Here is an 18776-nt window from a genome sequence, read left to right on the forward strand (position 1 = left end):
AAATTCCTTAGTGGCTACTAGGAAATTATATGTAGAGTTTTTGTGATACGTTGTTGTGCAGATCCACTTCCTCATTAGTTCAAATCCCAGATAGATCGTTTGGTTTGGTGCTCAATGGTAACATTTTACAGCATTTTTCATTTTCAAGTTTTGGCCTTATGCTAAAAGCAATAAGCCAATACTGCATTTGAGATCTATAAAAAAGTGTTTTATTGTTTTTAATCACAGTGGATCGACACAGAGTGCAGTTCTTTCTACAGACATTTTAAGCGTTCTGTGTATACATTACTTTCCTGATGTCCACCAACTTATTTCTTTGACAACAAAAGTAATTGTACTGATGAGAACAGAGACATTTTCTTTTATGGCTGGAAAGATAGTGATGCAGTACTTTTGAAATTGGTGCTGTATGACCAGAGAAAATATTCGCTTTTGCTCAAGAGGTAGAAAACCTAAAACTACCAGGGTCAATAAACGTTTCTGCTGGTGGGTGACATAATGCAAGCTTGGCCATTTGGACACAGGACACAATATGGTGGCTGGCTGGTAAACTATCATGTATTACAGTTAAACAGTTAGCTAAAATACTTTGCTGAAGACGTTTTAGGCCAGAAATAGGCAACACAGTTACAGAATCTTGGTTCGCATTTGATCAGTGCTTAGTTTTATGTCAGTGTTTTCAGCCTCCGTTTTTACATACAGGAAACAGTATGGCGCTTACTTGCTGTTCACAAATTCTCATAATACAGCCAAACCGTGCACTAAAAAATGTTTCTGAAGACATTTAGGAGAGAAATAGGCAATACAGTAGCCTAATTTTACAGTATAGTCTGAGTGGTCTGAGAGACAGGGGTGGGTATCTCTTTCGATCCACTTCTAAACTCTTTGTGTCCATGGTGGCGGGCATACAAAAATGAGGAAGTACAATCTGTAGTTCCAACTATAGCCCTAGAGCTGGCTAAAATCACGTCATTTGGCGTGACTGGTAAGATGGGCTCTGGTAAGATGGGCTTTACCACAGTTCATTTACACATAAATGAGTTCAGAGATTGTTGTTTTTCCGGTAATGACGTTTTACTGCCTTCTGATTGGCTACAATGGCCTTACAGTTAGGAGTTATATCGGCACCTACTGCTCTGGCATGTGTATTACATTGCTTGATAGTGGAATTTGCGGTGTCATGTGGACGGAGGTATTTTTATTACACTGCTCGTAGGGACGCAGATTTTTTAAAAACTGGAGGCCAAAAAAGTTCCATTTTAAAAATACCCATGCTCGCGTGGACTAGGCCTTAATGGAGCTACTATGTTGTTATAAAACTGTGATTAAAGGTCCCCTCAGGTCAGTTTTACTTCCTGTTTAAACAGAGAATGGGGGTGTGATTCATAGCTAGATATACCCATAACCCACTACCATAGCAACCAGATTGCAGCTACAGTACTTCAGAAAACAGCAATATGGGACTAATTTTGTTGAATTCACGGTTTATCAGAGCACAAATGAAACAATAGTAAGCACAACACACCGACTCTCTCTGTATTTGACTCTCTCTTCTTTACCATCTTCTCCTGCTGTAGCTGTCGGTTGTCGTAGTGATGAGGCGTCATTTGGCTTCTGCCTCACTAAGGAGCTGCACCACCGCACGCAAGCCACAGACCATTGAAGGAAGGGTAGATATGTTGCCGAGGTCCGCTGTTGAAAAGTTATAGGATGTTTTGGAGGTGCATCGAATGCTCTTGCCTCAGCCCAGCACCGACACCACCCCGGCCAGCACTTTTTGACTGAAAGTTGTGCACCTTAGTGTCTGGACTTGTTTGAGGCCATTGTTGGTGGATGATGCAACTTTTTAAACTGCATTTCATATTGTGATCTTCGGTAACATGTTTGCCCTTTCTGCAGTGCGTTGTGGCCGGGCGAACAAGTGGTACTAGTCGGTGTGTTGAGCTAGTCTAGTCTTACATCATCTTACTGTTTTAGTAACACCCTTTTATTTTTTTGATTTTGAGCATAAAATTATTTTTCGTCAAAAAAATATTTGGCGAATAGTGTGGCTATAAAGTTAAGCCAGGGTTCTCATCATTTATAAGAGAAGCCGGCGGAGGATTGATCCTTCTGTGGCTGTCGAGACCTCCATGTTAATCTCTATGTGGCATAATATTTATGTAATGTATGACACTATTAAGTGGCGCTGATGGAGGTTTCATGTTCAGCCAGTCATTTTTATTTTTAGGCTTTAGTGGGCTGCCCCTGTCATCCCCCTAAACATGCAGGCAATGTGCTGAATCATGGCCGGCATTCCTGTGGCCAGAACACTGTCCAGTCAGCTCCAGGAATCACACACACTCTATCTCTCTCTAACACACACACACACCAACACACACACACACACACACACTCGCAAATAGAGAGAATGCAGTGCATGACTTTGCTATCGGCGTAAGCATTCCTGCTTTTTTCTCCTCCATGTCTTTTATACCATTTGTTCTCTTCCTCTGTCACTTTGTTTCATTAGATTTTTATTTTGAGATTAGTTTTTTTTTTTTTTCAGCCTTACAAGATTTAAAGCTGCCAAGGTCATCCCAAGATATATCAGAGAATTCACTGCTAAAAAGATAATGACATCCTAAATTAATTCAGGCTGTGCACAAAACTATACCAGCTAACCTTATTTGTCAAATAGCAATACATGTACTGTCACCAGCTCCTGTGAGAGATCAAACACAGCTATCTCTATAATGAGGCGAGTGTCCTGTGCTTCATAGCGACAATTTGTCTACACGTCCATGAATATAAGTTAAATATTAATTCCTGGATTTAATGCTTGATTATTTTCATGCCATGTTTTAACTGCAGGAGAAAGGGTGAGGAATCAGCTAGGACTGCAACAAACTATCATTTTCATTATCCATTAATTTCATAATTATTTACATGATTGCTTGTTTTACGAAGTGTCACTACATAGTAAAGGATATCCAAGGTATTCAGAATTACTTAACCTCTGAGACCTGCCTGGCTGCTGGTGATCCTGGATGACATTCCTGTCTTTAAGAGGCTTCAGCAGGCTGAATTTTGAAGCTAGAGTGATGAAACTGGTATCATTTGAAACTAAAAGATCAGCTATGTCATGCTAGCTTTATCAGGAAAGGCTAAATAACACTTTAAAGTTAGGCAAAATTTTGGCGAGGATAAAAGGACATGTACATTTCCCTTGACCTCTCACTTCAATATATCTAAATTGAAATGAGTTCTTTGGGTACCCACAAGTTTCCCCCTTATAGACCTACCCACTTTATGTGAGTCCCATGCAGTTAAGTGCAAAACCATGCTGCCATTTGCATGCAGTAAAAATGTGTCATTTTGCTCATTGTATTTGAATATTTCTGCATACTGGAGTCTCTAAATAGTCTTGGAATTGCATAAATTGGGTGTGACTGGAAAGTTGAGACTCTTGAGGATTCAATGAGACCAGTTTTATTCATGTGTGATGATGTGACACCCCATAGCCATTTCATTGTAGTGTGACCATTTTTTGGAAACAGACATCACTGTATAAAAAAACCCTCACAACCATAAACTAGAGACCTCGTTAGCCATTCGTCCTCGGTATCTCAAGGATGAATGGCTTTCATAGTTACATTGACAATATGGGAATTTCTCAGCAGTTTCCAGATCAGAACTGCTTGCCATCCAATCACAGAAAAATTGAATTCTTACAGAAATCTCCAAATGTTGAAAGTTTTTGAAACCATATCACAGCATGGATTTTTCTATGGTGTCTTAATGTCGTATTTTGACCATTTTTATAATTCTAGAGTGGTAAAAAAAAATGCTTACATTTAGCACCAAACCTGTGTAACAAATAGTATAAACCCAAAAATTGTTGCAACAACTTAGGAGACATAATTGAGCGTGGAAACTGTCATCATATACTTGCATTATAATGTTCTAAGCCCCTATACAGTCTACACTTTAAAAGTTTTCATAGGAGTTATACCAAAAACACAGTGTTTATTGCAGATTTATGGCTAGACAAAATAGTTGTTGATTGACTAATTGATTAATTGCTGACTCATGTTTCAGCTCTAGAGTCAACAAGCTACATGTCAAAGGCAGACAAAATCTCGACAAGACACTTACTTATCCTGGTACAAAGAAATAAAGTTCAGAAGAACAGCGTTGTAATACTAAAATTCAACTTACAGCAATTGTTTTCGAAAGCCTTTTGATTAGATAGAACATGCCTCCAGTGATTTAAAGGAACAATTTGACATTTTTGGACATTAATCTTCAAAAGAGGACATTTTAATGAAGCTGGAGATAGGTGAGGGTTAGCTTAGCTCAGCAAAAGGACTGGAAGTGGAGACAATCAGCCAGCCAGGCTCTGTCCACAAACACTCCTCACAATATCCTGCTGAAATATTAGAAGCAGTCTGATGATCATCATGCTGTGTCACAGGGGTAACTGTTGATCTATGTGGTCCGCTCAGGTTATTGGAGTCTGATAGTTTCAGCCTTTCTGCTCGGCTGCGATGACGTGAGAGCTCTATCCGCTGAGTGTCTTTTCCCATAGGGGTTGATATTCATTCACTCCCGCTTTGTGTGAGCTAATCCCCTTCTCTATGCTGTGTGGCTGAATGAGGAAAGGCTGCTGGAGGGAGGGGGTGAAGTTTTTTTTTGTTTTTTAAAATCTTTTTCCCTCAATAGTCTAGCCAGCTGCTTCTCTTAATAGCATGAATAAAGCACAGCGACACTTCATCATGTGTGTGTGGGGAACTGTGATGTCTGTGTACTATCCTCTTTGTTTCCCATTTATTAAATGTATTCAGGTTGCCCATACAAATACACTCCCTACTTTTGAATTTAATATTGTTTTAAGCAGGCTGTGTGTGTGTTCAGTTCTGTTTGCAGTCCAGCTCACCCTGAGTCTTTTTGGAGTGAACAAAAAACAGACAAAACATGTCATTAATTAATTTGCTGTTAGCATTACATGCCTCATACATTTCCTTTGGTCTCTGTTGGCACAGTCACTGTGGCATTTATGCCAACAAAAGTCTGCCTGCAAACCAATTTGAGCTCTAAATAGTGCTGCACTCCCCCCTGCTGGTTGGCAAGCATTGATCTGCCTATATACACCAGGCTCATCATATATGTATGTGGGTCATGTGAAGGCTGTTTTTAGGCTTAAAAGCACCATACTCGTCCCAGTGCTGACTAGTCAAATGGCTGTGGGAGAGTGCTGAAGCACCACTGCCAAGAATGCTTCCTTTTAGGCATGGTAGCCTTGATGCTGGAAGTCGAAAGTGAAGCAGCAGTACTTGCATATATTACTTTTTTTACCTGCTTGCACCTTGAATGACTGCCAACTAACTTTTAACCATACAGGACATTTTCCCAGTCCTATTATAATGAATTCTTATGTGTTCTTTCATGTAGCCATTGGTTTTTTAAAAATTATTTTTACTGAGCTTATAAATATCCTTTTTTAGATTTTGAGGCTTGCATGTTGAAAGTAGTTCATTGCTGTAATCATTAAATCGTCTCCACTTTCTGAAAATCCCATTTTCAGTGAGCGGTGCTGCGGTTGAAAGTGAATTTTGAAAAGCTTCATGCATTCATGTGCTTCAACATCTGAGACTCGAGAGTCAGTCATGTGAGAGGTATTGAGGTCACAAAGCAGCCGTAAGAGTCGCTAAACTCACATAAATGACGATGTGAATTGTTGCGAAACCACTGGGGTAAGGAGTTAACAGTGTATGCACAGGAAGCAGTAGAAAACAACCGCAATGTTTTACAGAACAAAGCTTGTGTCTTAATCTTAAACCTCGATATCGATGTGAAGGCATGGCCTACATGGGTAGAATGAAAACATACATGTAGCAACTGCATTTACACATAAAGTTAAGAGCAGTTTGGCTGTAAAGTGCAAGTGTGTGCAAGCTTTTTTATCATGTTAATGGGAGTTGGTATGGTAAGAATATATTTTTCTTGAACAGAGGGCTTTATACTGGGGGTCTGATGGTTGGTAGTAAGAATAAGTTCTGTGTGATGATGCTTGTTATACCTCTGAAGACCAGGGACTGAGTAACTTTGAGTCTATTATGTGCAGACAGGACGGAGGTCTGGATTGAAAGCTGTTAAGTATATTCATTAAGTCATAATTGGAAGCAGTGCAGTTAGAGAGGCCACTGTAGAGTTGAAGGAGCCTTGGATTAAAAACATGTTACATTGCCCTCTAGTGGCTGATAGGAAACACTACATGACAGATGAACTAAAATGTGTTAAAGGCTTTGCTCAACTTAGAGCTTTATTTTTGGCTTTGTTCATTTTCCAAGTAATTAATCATTATCATAAGATGCACTTCATGAGTTTTCTACGATTGCAAATGAAGCCAAATTACTGTGATTATAGTTCTGTGAGGTCCAAATCAAATGATGAGCACTTATATTTTTCTTATGTAGTTTTAGGAGAATGCTGGTATGACAGAGTTAAATTGGAAAAAACGTTTTGTGCTATGACAGTGAATGACATTAGCAATGCACATCATGATCATCTCATTGTGAATTCCATTTACTTATAAAGTAACTTTGCTTCAGTGAGACAAAGCAAAACTTATCAAACTCATATTTAAATTCTACTAGACAGAGATAAAAGCTTGCCGACTTAACGAGGGTTTGTGTTCAAAGGAAAGCAATGAGTGACTCAGCTGGCTTGTTGAGGCTGATTTTTTTGTGACATGTCAGACATTTCTGTGATCAGAAAGGCACAACAAAGGAGAACACATGGGGTATGGAGTTGAGGATTAATTGGTGGCAGAATGTTGACACTTAAAGCACAGTTGGTAACTTCTGTATAAAAATACTTTTTTTCATATTTACTGAAACTGCTTGTGAACTCAGCTCAAATTAGTCAGCACTGATCAAATATGAATCAAGTTTTCTTTCTGAATATAGTGACAGTTTTTTATAAAAGGTACCAACTGTAGCTTTAAAAAGAATCAACCCCACAACCGCAAGTCTTTCTGGTATTTTGTGGAAGTTTAATCAGTAGTAAGCAGGCTTGGAAACTGGCTGGTGAATTCCAAAATCTATCAGCCATTCAACTCATTACCATGTGTTTTTTGGCTGGTGAGTGAAGCAAATCTAGCAGCTACTTACATATTTTACCAGAATTTGGCAAGTGGCTGGTGCTTATTTCCAACCCCGGTAGTAAGGCATGCATTGGCCCTAATGTTTGCCACCAGGTGGCAGTGTATACCAGCCTAGATCTACGAAGTCTCAAAGCATCTTTCAATAGCCACTGAGCATTTATAGCCTGAAGATAGAGCAGCAGTGTGAATATATAGATTATCAAAGAAGTCAGATGAAGCCATGTGAGTGTTTGTCCTCTGAATTTTTAATATAAATACAGTGTAATAATGGAACATGTTGCCTCAGAGTGTTCTGTGGTCTGTGATTGAGTCAGTAGTTTTGTGTATTCGCACAAGAACCCCCCAAAATCCCAAATGATTTGATTGTAAAGTTGTTGTTTTTGCTGTTAAATCCCAACCAAACTCTGCATTTTAATGTTCAGTGTAAATGTATGAATCCATTAAACCAGTGACCAGGAGAGCTTAGGGATGTTTGTTTCCATCATATGTTTTTTTCCCTTGCAGTGAAATGTGTTTGTCTGTACTCTCTGACTCCTGGTACATTATTATTAATCTGTTTTTCTTTTTTCTTTTTTCCATGTCTCCATGTGCCCTTCCCTTTTGCTGTAACAGGTAAGACTTTTTCTTAATCTTCTTTTTTTTAGCCCACTATGATCCAAGTTTCACTTCAACAAGTGCAGGAGGACTGAGGTTATAAGAGGGCAGCATAAAGTTGTCTGTCTGTTGCAGATTATCAGCTGAACACGCCTCATTGTGCTTAAAGTTTGTCCACAATGTTTGTTTCACTAACATCAGACAATAGAGAATCCTAATTAATTGCTAATTAGTAGTATTAGAAGTAAAGGAAGTGCATGAGTTTGCATCCTATTTAAGGGAGGTCCAAAGTTCAAATCCACTGTGACAATCAGCTGCTCCTTTTACTTGATGGATGTGACAGAAAGCCCCATTAACAGAATTTGCATGTAGTTTTTTTTGAGGACTTTCAAATTGAAGTCTGATTTCTCACCAGAAGATGGCGGTGTGGGTTGTGATTACTCTGCATCCTGTTAGAAAATGTGTTGATAGACAAGTTGTATCAGACTTTGGCAACTCTTGCCACATGTTGGCAGACCTTTTCCTCCATTCAGCTGCTTGGTAAATCTGCAATTTGAAGTCAGCTCAGAAAGCGGGGCCCAGTGTAATGCTTATCATGATATTACAGACATAAATTTTATCGCCTGTTGAGATTGTTTCATCACCCAGCCTTAATATAATCCTGAATATAAGAGCAGACATACCCAGAGAAGCATCCCCTCAGTGAAAGTGGCATGATGATGGTGTGACAGTCTGTATTAGCCTGCCTGACTGTAAAGCCAGGCAGGAAACAGTTTGTTTGTTTGTAGCTAAGCTGCGCTTTTGATAGCTCTGCTGTCGTCAGAGATTTAGGCCCTGACTGAGTCATCGTTGGCTAATCCACTCACTGCTCTGTCCCCCTCTCTTCTTCTCATTTGTAATCTTGCTGTAGTGTGCACACGCACAAATGAGAAGGCAGGGAAATGGGTCAGAGCTTGTAGCCTAATTGTTTCAGTTATTGATTTAATGAACTCTGCCTGACCTGTTTCAGTAGCGGATCGCCTGCAGCCTGCAATATCCAGAGATATTTAATAAAGTAGGTTTTGCTTTGAGGCATCATTGGGATTCAGAGATTCCGGAAAGGCTGGAATAAATAATATGGATGGTAGCATCAGTTTCCTGGCTGGTGCCACACCCTGGGTCTTCAGGCTGTCTGTTCCAAGGGACCCAGCCCAAATTAGAATAGAGCACAGCAACTGCAATGTCAGTAGGTTGGATAGAGAGAAGTGCGGGGGATGGGGGAAACAGCACTGTACAACACTGCAAATCAAACTGATTGTCAGAAATGAACTGAGATGAGGGTTTCCACGGGTTGTGGAATTTCTGAAACATGTATTGTTTTTTAGAGATAGCGGAAGAGAAAAAAATCTTTTGGGATGTTGGCGAAGAATACAGGGAACTTTGCTACTGAGCCACTTGCACCTGAATGTCTTTACCAGTATGTTATGCATATCTAGCTTCATCTTTTGTTTACAGCAGCTGAGCTGTTGAGGAAACATTACTGTCCAACTTCAAGATTAACAAACCAGCAAATGAGGCCAGTGAAAGACATGAATAGTTGTTTATGTTGACATCAGTGTCACTAGGGACACTTTGAGGGTTATTTTTATGAGCTTTGCATTAGGGATGTGCGTGATTAGTCGACTAGCCAATTAAAGTTGCTACTCTCACTAGTCAGCACCAAAAATACTCGTTGATTAAACTTATTAAATGAACATTGTTAAATTAGATATTGACATAATTTGTGCTGAAATGTCATGTCTTCCTACTTGATGTTGCTTTAAAACACAAAACAAAAAAGAGCAATTGTTCGCTACTAATGTTAAAGGTATACTCTGTAGGATTTTCCTCAAAAAACAACATATAGACTCATGAAATAATCCCTCTCATTTATTACTTAGGACCTACTCTTAGTGTGTGGAGGTGTGTTTTTCTGCAGAGACTCTGACCTCTGTATTTTCTAATTTTCTTCTTATTTTCTGTGTTTGGGATGTTTATGGGCGTGTATCTCCACTGCTCTCAGGTGAGGTCGGGGGTCAAATGGCTCTTATAATATACACAGTATTGTTTTATAGATTGAACTGTGATCAGTCAAAAAGATTTTGACTATTTTCTGAGTGTTTTTTCACTTTTAGATGAGTTGACTAGCCTAAATTTTAACTTCTGTTTAAACACCAAATTAGTGGTTAGGAACCTCCCTGCTTTGCATGAAAAGTGAGTTTGGTGACACTTTGGGGGTTAGAGGAGGTACACATGCTGAAAATAATTTGATCTAAAATAGACAGGGGAGACCAGAGGTCAATCTCATCAGCTCACACATAGAAACACAGGCCTCCTGCTGACGCTGTTAATCTCGTCAGGTTAGGGTTAGGGTTATTCGTTACTAGTGCATCCATCCACAGCTTGTACTGATTCAGCTGTTAGTCGTGCTGATTGTGTTGGGGGGGAGGTTTATTTAGATTCACACTGGGGCATGAGAGAGAGATGACTCACTGAGTCTTTTGGTTCAGTGGAGTGTTAAGAGAAACACATCCTCCCACCAGCCAACACAAACACACTTATATCACTGTTATCGTCAAGGTGGAGGCTGTGTAGCAGGTGTGTGTATGTTGTTAGCTTTATGACCTAGACATTATGTGTAATCTTTCCTCCTTCATCAGTTTCAAAAAGATAAGACATGTTTGAAAAGAAAGGTTGGAAGAGGAGATAAATGATCTCTTATCCTTGTGAGGACAGATTTAAATTTAAGGACTTTTTCTAAGATGCAGTTTTATTATTTCCCACAACTTCAAACTGAATGCCGAAAGAAACCCCAGTTGACTTGTTTTTTCGAAAGAGCCAGAGGCATGACAGGCTTATCTTGTCCTGCTTGTAATGTTGGTATCACGAGTTTCCTTAGTGCTTTACGTGACTTTCAGAATTTATTACTGATGCCATCGAATACATGAGCATAGCTGTGAGGTGTTATTGTGTAACAGTAGCCTCTAGGGAACATACAGTTTGAGTTCATTTATGTTGAATTTCAACTAAGTTATATAACAAAGTAGATGTCATCAGAGCCTGTAAAATGAGGATGATGTTATTGTGCATATACACTGGAGGTACAGTTAAAGTGCAGTCAGATGTAACTTGTAACTAGATGATGAAAGCTATGAATAATCGCATTTTGCAGTATTGCACATAATATTACAACCAGACAGGTCTGAATTAAACTGGTTTTAAATGCATGTACATCCAATTGTCGATTCTGTGTTGACATTTCTATAAGACGATATGCATCACGACATTTACCCTCCAACCACACAATGTGCCTTCTCCCCTCGTCTTTATCGCTGCGGCTGGCATTACTTCTATTCTCTGTTGTCTGGACTCGGAGCGCGCTGTGTTCTTTGGCCGCTAATCCTTTTAATGCCAGGTTTCACTCCACATTACTCAAACCTGCTGCTCACACACACTTATGTAACTTGGAACTTGTGTGTGTGAGAAAGAGAGAAGCGGAGTTGGAACCCACTCTGGGCTGCCGAAATGCAAAAAAATGCGATCATTTTGACAGATATTGCAGTTGCAATATGAGTCACAATTTTAATGGGAATGGTCATCGTTGCATTTCATTTTCACACACACAAAAAAAAAGATATGTAGAAAAATGTGCCAATGACGTATCGCCACTTCCTCCCACTGTACAAAAATGAAGCCAAAGTATCCCAGGTATGTGCGCTGCCATCTTGTGGACATCATTTGGAGCCAGAGTTTGCACAATAGCAACCGGTATGGAGTTCCCGCCCATACAACCGTCCAACTAATCGCAAGCAGTGATAGCGTGCACACGAGTGGCCCTAATCCCCTTTTTATAGCATCAGCTAACTAGTTACAACAAAACTTATCAAAAATTCGAACACTTGAACTAACATCAGCGTGATCAGCACTACCGTTAAATGACAGAAACCATCTTTGGGAAAAATTAGACGTGTTCTTTGATTTTTTAGTTTGAGCCATGTTCCATCCACTAACGGGGGGCAGGGTTTATGGTTTCGATTAGCTGTGCAACCCTACTCTGAAACAAGTTACTTTTCCTGCTTGTGGGTCCTGAAGTGCCACAGGAAATGATGCTGATGTTATTTGCTGAGTAACTTCTCACAGATAGCATATGGACGCAGGAGTAGAAGGTCTACCTGCTGTAATTGTGATATCACTGTTTATTTTTTTAGTCTTGAATTATTTCTAAGGCTGATCGAAGACCACACCTGTGTTGTACATGTCAACGCATTTTGACATTTCTGCATTTTATTGCAGAAAAGGTGACATTTCCTGAAGTAAATGCATGAATCTGATCCGATGATTAGCTAAATGTAGTGGAAAGATATATCATGATATCAGGATTGAGAGTCAGATAAATTGTCTATCCGTCTAAACACAGTGCAAAAAGAACCATATTAGGAGCATTTATTTGTCTTTGCCTCTGTTCTCCGCCCTCCCCACGTCCATGACTCTTTGAGACAGTACGAATGCTGAGGCGGTGGATCTAGGCCATTCTAGCTCTTGTGTCTCTGGCCGACTCTCTCTCCCTCCTTCTCTCGCTCCCCCTCTCCCCCAGTGTGTGTGCGTGAGCTTGGTATAGAGCGAGCACTAAGGACTTGCTGCTGTCAGCCCAAATGCTCCAATAGCACCTCTCTCTCTTACGTATGGAGGCCAAAATGGCCACTCATCATTCCTCCCTTGCCTCTCTGACTGACTCACTCAGTAGCTCTCTGTCATTCTCCATATTCAGGGTGTGACTATGGAAAACCACTGCCAGGGCTTACTGGTAAAGTCTGTGTGTGCTTTCCACTATCAAACTACAGCTCAGCCAAAAGCCTTTACAATTCAACAATTCAATAGGCCTCTTTTTTCATCGCTGGGACATGCCAGGCCCCTTTTATTAACTTGCATTTTCCCCGAAGCACAGCAGATGTGAGTGCAGTTCCTCTTCCTGTGAGTAAGACACGGTTTGCCAAAAAACAAGAATTAAACCAGAAACAAAAGTGACCTACATATAGGACTTCTCTCATCATAATCAAAGGGATGTGTTTGCATAGCTGTTATAATGAAGTGTGTTAATTTCAGTCATGCAGTTTAAGAGCTTTGGAGACCAGAGCAAGTGTACATCACCATGGAAATAAACCGTAGTCATGCTTTGGCTGATGCATATAACTGTCTATTATCTGGCTAGATTGCCTGTCTTATGTGTGACTCTGAATCATTTGTTGATGTTTGCAATGATAGATAAATATTGTTTTGCAAAGTAGGCTGCTGTTTAGCAAGTAACATGCAGTAAAGCGGCCTGCTTATGGCTGCATACATTACCTTGTGTACTCAGTTAGTGTTTCTTTGTGTGCTATGTACTGATGTTCTTACGTCGACGACCTTGATTTTGTAGCTTCACAAAGCCAGACTACATTTTATGAGTCTAGTTTTTAGCACAGGATTGAAGTCTGAAAAGCTTTCACTGAGAATCATTGGAGCCTGGTCAGGTAGGCACTGGACCAGTGAGTGAACTGTGGATAGTGTTTAGGTGATGACTGCCACAATTATCAAAGCTAGTCATTGTAAATACAAACTTTAGCATGATGCTGCAACTTTACGGCCCGATTTGCAGCTGGTCTTGATGTAAGTTTGGATGGAAATTTATCCATTTCATGACAGCCCAGCAAGAGGTGTGTTTGTGCACTTGGCTGTTAGAACAGTTAATGCTGATGTCTGAGTGAAGGACAGAATTGGTGATGTTCTTGTGTTTCAAGCACATGGGCCAGATGTGGCCTTTGGATAGGTTTTCTTCTTTCATTTGGAGCTTCTATACAAAAAAAAACCCCAACTGCCTTACATGCAACAACACCTGAGTTAAAAACAAAAGACACATCAGTAAAACTTTTTTTTTTTTTTTTTTTCCAAAATGGAAGCTTTAAGGTTCTTGAGAATGACAATTTCAAGTGTTAAAGTTCACTCTCCTCCTCCTTGTTTGGCCAAATCACTCTTCCTTGGGAGGCAGCCGGATTCACGAGATCATGTGAGAATCCAGCTTTGATTTGATACATAGCCTGCCCCACTTAGCTCCCACAGTAGAAATGGTGTTGCCATATCTCCACCAGTGGACACATTTCGACTGCTGCATGGTATATACTGTCATCTCGCCCAGTCCTAGTGATCGGTGCATTCAGATACAAGCGGGTGTGTTGTTTGGCAGTAAGTATTCTGATGTTGGCTGTAGCTATCGATCTATCTCATGAAATCATAAGATATGATTTCCATGACATGTAGCAGTTGTCAGACCCTTCAATATTTAGTAGAGGCAGTATTAAATAAATGTCAGTATTTAGGATAAGACGGGGTCATCATTCAGTATCCTTGTGGCTTAAGGACAGAAGCTCCTCCCAATCTCTCCAGGCAGAAAAGGCAGTTTTTCGGGTGGTTGGGATCTTTAATGTTTCTCCTGGCCCCATTTTTGCAGCATCTGGTGTGAACATCGTTAATGCAGGGTAGAGTAGGGCCTGTAGTGTGTTTAGCAGAATGAACCACTCTTTGCAGGGCCTAGTGGTCCTGCCCGGTGCTGTTTTCGTACCAGGCTGTGATGTTCTCCGTCAGAACGTTGTCGACGGTGCAAGAGTAGAAATTCCTCAGTATTTGAGGGGATACCCGTAATTTTCTCAGATGTCTCAGGTAAAATACTTACATAATTACACAAGTCTATATTAATCACATGATCATTTTCCTGACAAATGATCCAGTGCGAGACTTTACATTTGCCATCAGACAATCTAATGTCATGACATCAGCTGCTTGTGAAAGGCTGTATTTCACATCACATGGCATGGCAGCATCCCACCTCATCCAAGAGGTGGTTATGTCCACTGAAATCCATTAAAAGTATGTAGCATCCATGTTAGCATGCTACATAAGGAATATTGAGTTTTTTTTAGTTGATGATTGACAATATTACTTTTTGTAGTAGAAATTGCAAAAGTTACCCAGTTGGCTACCTAAATTGAGTTGCTGTAAGCAGGCTGTTGTATGTCACCCAGAAGTCATGTGATACTGACTCAGCCCAGCACATGGAGTCTGTTAGGACAAGTGAAATCCCCTGCATTATGCTCATGCTCTACCTGTTGTTTCTTGGCCGGCTGTCCCTAAGCCGGCGGAGGCCCCGCGAGTGCATGTTGTGTTTTCTGTCTGCCGAGGCACTAAGCCATCTTAAGGGGGCCTTTCAATGAGAAATGACAAGATAAGACCCTGAGGCACAGGGTCGCTTGTCTATCACGCATGGGGCTGGCATAGAAAACTACAGGGTGTACAGAAAGAAATCATGATTCAGTTTGAACCTGCAAACTAAACAAGTTAAAGTGTCAGCCAGGGCTGCTTTTGCAGTTTTGACTACGTGAACAAAAACCCTTGTGTTGTTTGTCACCCTGACTTCAGGGACAGTCTGTGCTGTCAAGTCCCTCATACATCAGGTCCAAACCATGGCAAGGGACGTATAGATATTTATATTGCATGTTCTGTACATCGACATTCCTGTGGTCTCAGTTATGTGCTTATAAAACTGCATTATTCTGTAGAAGAGAGACGTAATTGTATGTTTGCTGAAGGGATGTCAAAGAGTTGAGGCCCAGTGTTGTGTTGTACATCCATGTCTCAAGCTACAGAGGGCAGAGGGCTTATGGCATAGGAGCAGGGAAATCACTGGGCCACATGCTAATCTCTGTTGATGGTTTATGTAACTCCCAGTATCACATGATCACACGTCACTACCCGCCCAGCTACTGTCTGTACTCAGTAATTCACTCACTAGTCAGCCATTCAAACACACATGGATGACATAGAGGAATAATGAGGAGCACACATATACACAGTCATCACAACCTGGCACGCTGCCTTTGATGCCCTATGCAACTGCACTCACGAATGCATCTATAGGGCGCGACCCAGATCTGTTCACTTAAATTTAAGAAGGAGCGAGGGGTGTCAGAAAAAAAGAAACCCTAAACAAAGAAGCGCGGGAGGCACTGCTCTGTCACTCTGGAGTGTACATGATCCTGCTGACGGACGGCTCCATGAGAGTGTGGGGAGTACGAGGCCATGACGAGATGGCAATGAAGCTTTTGTTCTGGGAGCTGGAGCAGCATCTCAAAAGGTAAAAACTAAAGACAGGGAATCCCTGGGGAGTCGGTACAGTGTGGCGCTGCTTGGGCCAATCACTACAGTAGCTGCACACAAAGGGCTGCGTGGCTATATTGTCTTTTCCATTTAGTGATGCGTGGCATCAGGGTTAACACTAGGGGATACTTAAAGCAGATACTATGAATGTGTCTGCTGTGTACTCGTATAGTAAAAATATTGTAGGGTGCTATAATGTATAGTAAACTATAGAAAAGTGTTAAAACATAGGTGACATACATCTGTGGTATAAATTAGTGCCATTTATTGCTATCTATGGGGACTGTGAGTAATCCAACCCACAGCTTGTTTCTTTTTTTCTCACTGAATTGCTTACCATATATTCCTGTTTTGTAGCAGCTCTGTTGCCGTCACTTCACATGAAGTCACCCTCTCTTTTGCAACAGTATAGCAACGCATAAATACCACGGTAATACTGCGTAATGATAAGCCTTGCTTCATTTTGTTGTGATTCATCTTAACAGGTACAGTGTTGCAACAGTCACACAGTTTTGTAAAAGGAAGTGCATTGAAGCTGGACATTTACATGAGGTGCTACAGAATTACTAGTTTGATAGGTGCACATGTACAGTGTTATGTGACTGAGCCCTGCAGTTAGTCCTATCTTGGTGAAATGTATGTTTTTGTAGTATGTGGTGTTGATTCAAAGCCATGGTCGTTTTAAGGCCACAGTTTGTGGTAGTTTTGTGTTAGACTGCATTATATTGAGAGGTACCCCTAATGACATTCTGTGTTACAGATCCTCCTTTTTGTTGTTTCTGTTGTGTGTCCTCATATGTATTTAAGATGCCCAACACTAGTAAGTGACCTCGAGCATTTCTCTTGAGTTGCCTTAGTAGGTCACTAGGCAATTGTTGTTTTGTAGCAAAACAGAAAGGACTTAAATCAAGTACATGAACCATTAAAGCAGTATTTCTGTGACTAGGGCGGCAACTAACAATCATTTTCATTGCTGACTATTGTGTCAGTTATTTTCTCGATTAATCGATTTGTTGTTTGGTCTAAAATGTCAGGAATTGGTGCAAAATGATGACCAGTGTGTGTCAAAGCCGAAGATGACTTCAGATGTCATGCTTCGTCCACAACTACAAGATATTCAGTTGACTGTCACAGAGAAATGAAGAAACAAGAAAATATTGACATTTAAAGAGCTGGAATCAGAGATTGTTGACCTTTTTTTAAAAAAATATTTAAACAGATTCATTGACTATCACAGTAGTTGGTGATTAGGATTAATTGTAGCAACTCTATTTGTGATGTTAGCATCGTAGCCAACATAGCAAGAGCATTTTAATAGGTGAACTTCACTGGTGAAATGTAGACATGGTGATATTGCAGCAGAACTGAAATAATGTTAAACGGTTATAAAGAAAAAAAAATCAACACTGCATCTGGGTCTTAAAATATGAACCTTCATTTACCAACCCGTACTAAGCGGAATAACCTGTAGCTTAGATCCAGTTGTTTTCTCTAGTGTCGTCTCGTGGTTTAACTTTGACGTTAAAATCATCTTGACCTATCAGAGTGAATTTTCTTGGAACACTGTCTTATTTTTCTCTTGACTAGTTACCAGTTGAACCAAGTATAGCTCCTATCAATCCTCGGTGTGCTTGTGTGTGTTTCAGAGCGTGATCACGTTAGACTTGGGTTTTATTCCACCAGAGCTGCAGCTGTACTGGCTATTTGGGTCTGGATAATTAGCTAAACCCTTCCTCCAGTCAAAGACGACACCGGAAGAGATTAGAGCCTCTTATTAAGCTGTTTGGCTTCATGTTAAGTGCTGAGGTGTTTGACTGGGATCAGAGGTGAGCAGCAGCTGACATCACTACCTGTACTCAGAAGCTATTTTTGAGCCTATCTTCTCGGTACTTGGCCCTAATATGCCAGGACTGTTCTGTGATACCCAAATTAGCCTAAGCCCCCATTTAAATGTGGCTGCTGACGGTACTCAACCTGTGCTCTGTGTTTTCACGATTTGAGTATGTCTCTTCATCCACCTCCTCTCCCATTCTCCTCTCTCACTACTACATAACACACACAGTTGGAAGTTCAGGCCCTTGATACAACAGCTACACATCAGCAATACTGAGTACCTCAAGGGCTTGATTTGCTTTTTCAACATGGGCCGTGCCTGTGCCTTCTCCTCCATTTTTCCTTCATGTTGGCTCAATGCCACACCAGGCACCTTTTTTATTTTATTAGCATAAGGCATAGTTTGGATTTTTCACATTGGGGTTGTATGAGGTACTCATTCAGAGTCAGTGAATTACCTACACAAGTTGGCAGTCAGGACACTCCCAATTTGGAGATGCAGGCAGGTGTACTGCCCTAGAAGCCAGGCAAAGTACTGCTGTGGACGAGGGCAGCAGCAAAGTGTATTTTAGCCACTCAAAAAAAAAAAAAAAAATCAATATCAGTTTAAGTGTACGCTTTATTTAAAATATTTTCACCACTTTACCTTTCCATTAGACAGCCCTTTCTGACAGGAAACAATTAAGTAATATCACACGAGAGGGAGTGATGTTGTACTGTGATATCGTGCGGCCTCGTGCCTACGACCGAAGCACAGCCGTGACGATATCACAGTACAACATCACGAGCTCGAGTGTGATATTGCTTTTATACAACAGTTCGACAGTTAAATAAGCAAGGCTGATTAAGAAATGTTGAAAAATGAGGACAAAATAGATAATTTAAGCATTTTATTTGTCTTCCGCCAACAAAAATAGTTCCCTCAGGACTCCGCTGTCACCGTTGCTATGTAACACAGACATGGTGCGCCAGGCACTTACTCTTTATACACATTTAT

At 40.6% G+C, this 18776-nt stretch overlaps 1 protein-coding gene across 2 annotated transcripts in view; it reads left to right on the forward strand.

Annotated features, from left to right (window-relative positions):
• LOC126393563 (TSC22 domain family protein 1-like) overlaps positions 1-18776 on the forward strand; it is a 37144-nt gene that overhangs the window by 10746 nt on the left and 7622 nt on the right. The window contains exon 1 of one of the 2 annotated variants that reach the window (XM_050049775.1): positions 15624-15923. The exons of the other annotated variant lie outside the window; for it this stretch is intronic. Coding sequence (XP_049905732.1) covers positions 15820-15923 — 104 coding nt within the window. The 5' untranslated portion in view covers positions 15624-15819. Of the gene's footprint in view, positions 1-15623; positions 15924-18776 lie in introns of those variants that run through there. 2 annotated transcript variants of the gene reach the window in all.

The sequence above is a fragment of the Epinephelus moara genome, chromosome 7 (genome assembly GCF_006386435.1).
Source record: "Epinephelus moara isolate mb chromosome 7, YSFRI_EMoa_1.0, whole genome shotgun sequence".
Lineage (NCBI taxonomy): Eukaryota > Metazoa > Chordata > Actinopteri > Perciformes > Serranidae > Epinephelus > Epinephelus moara.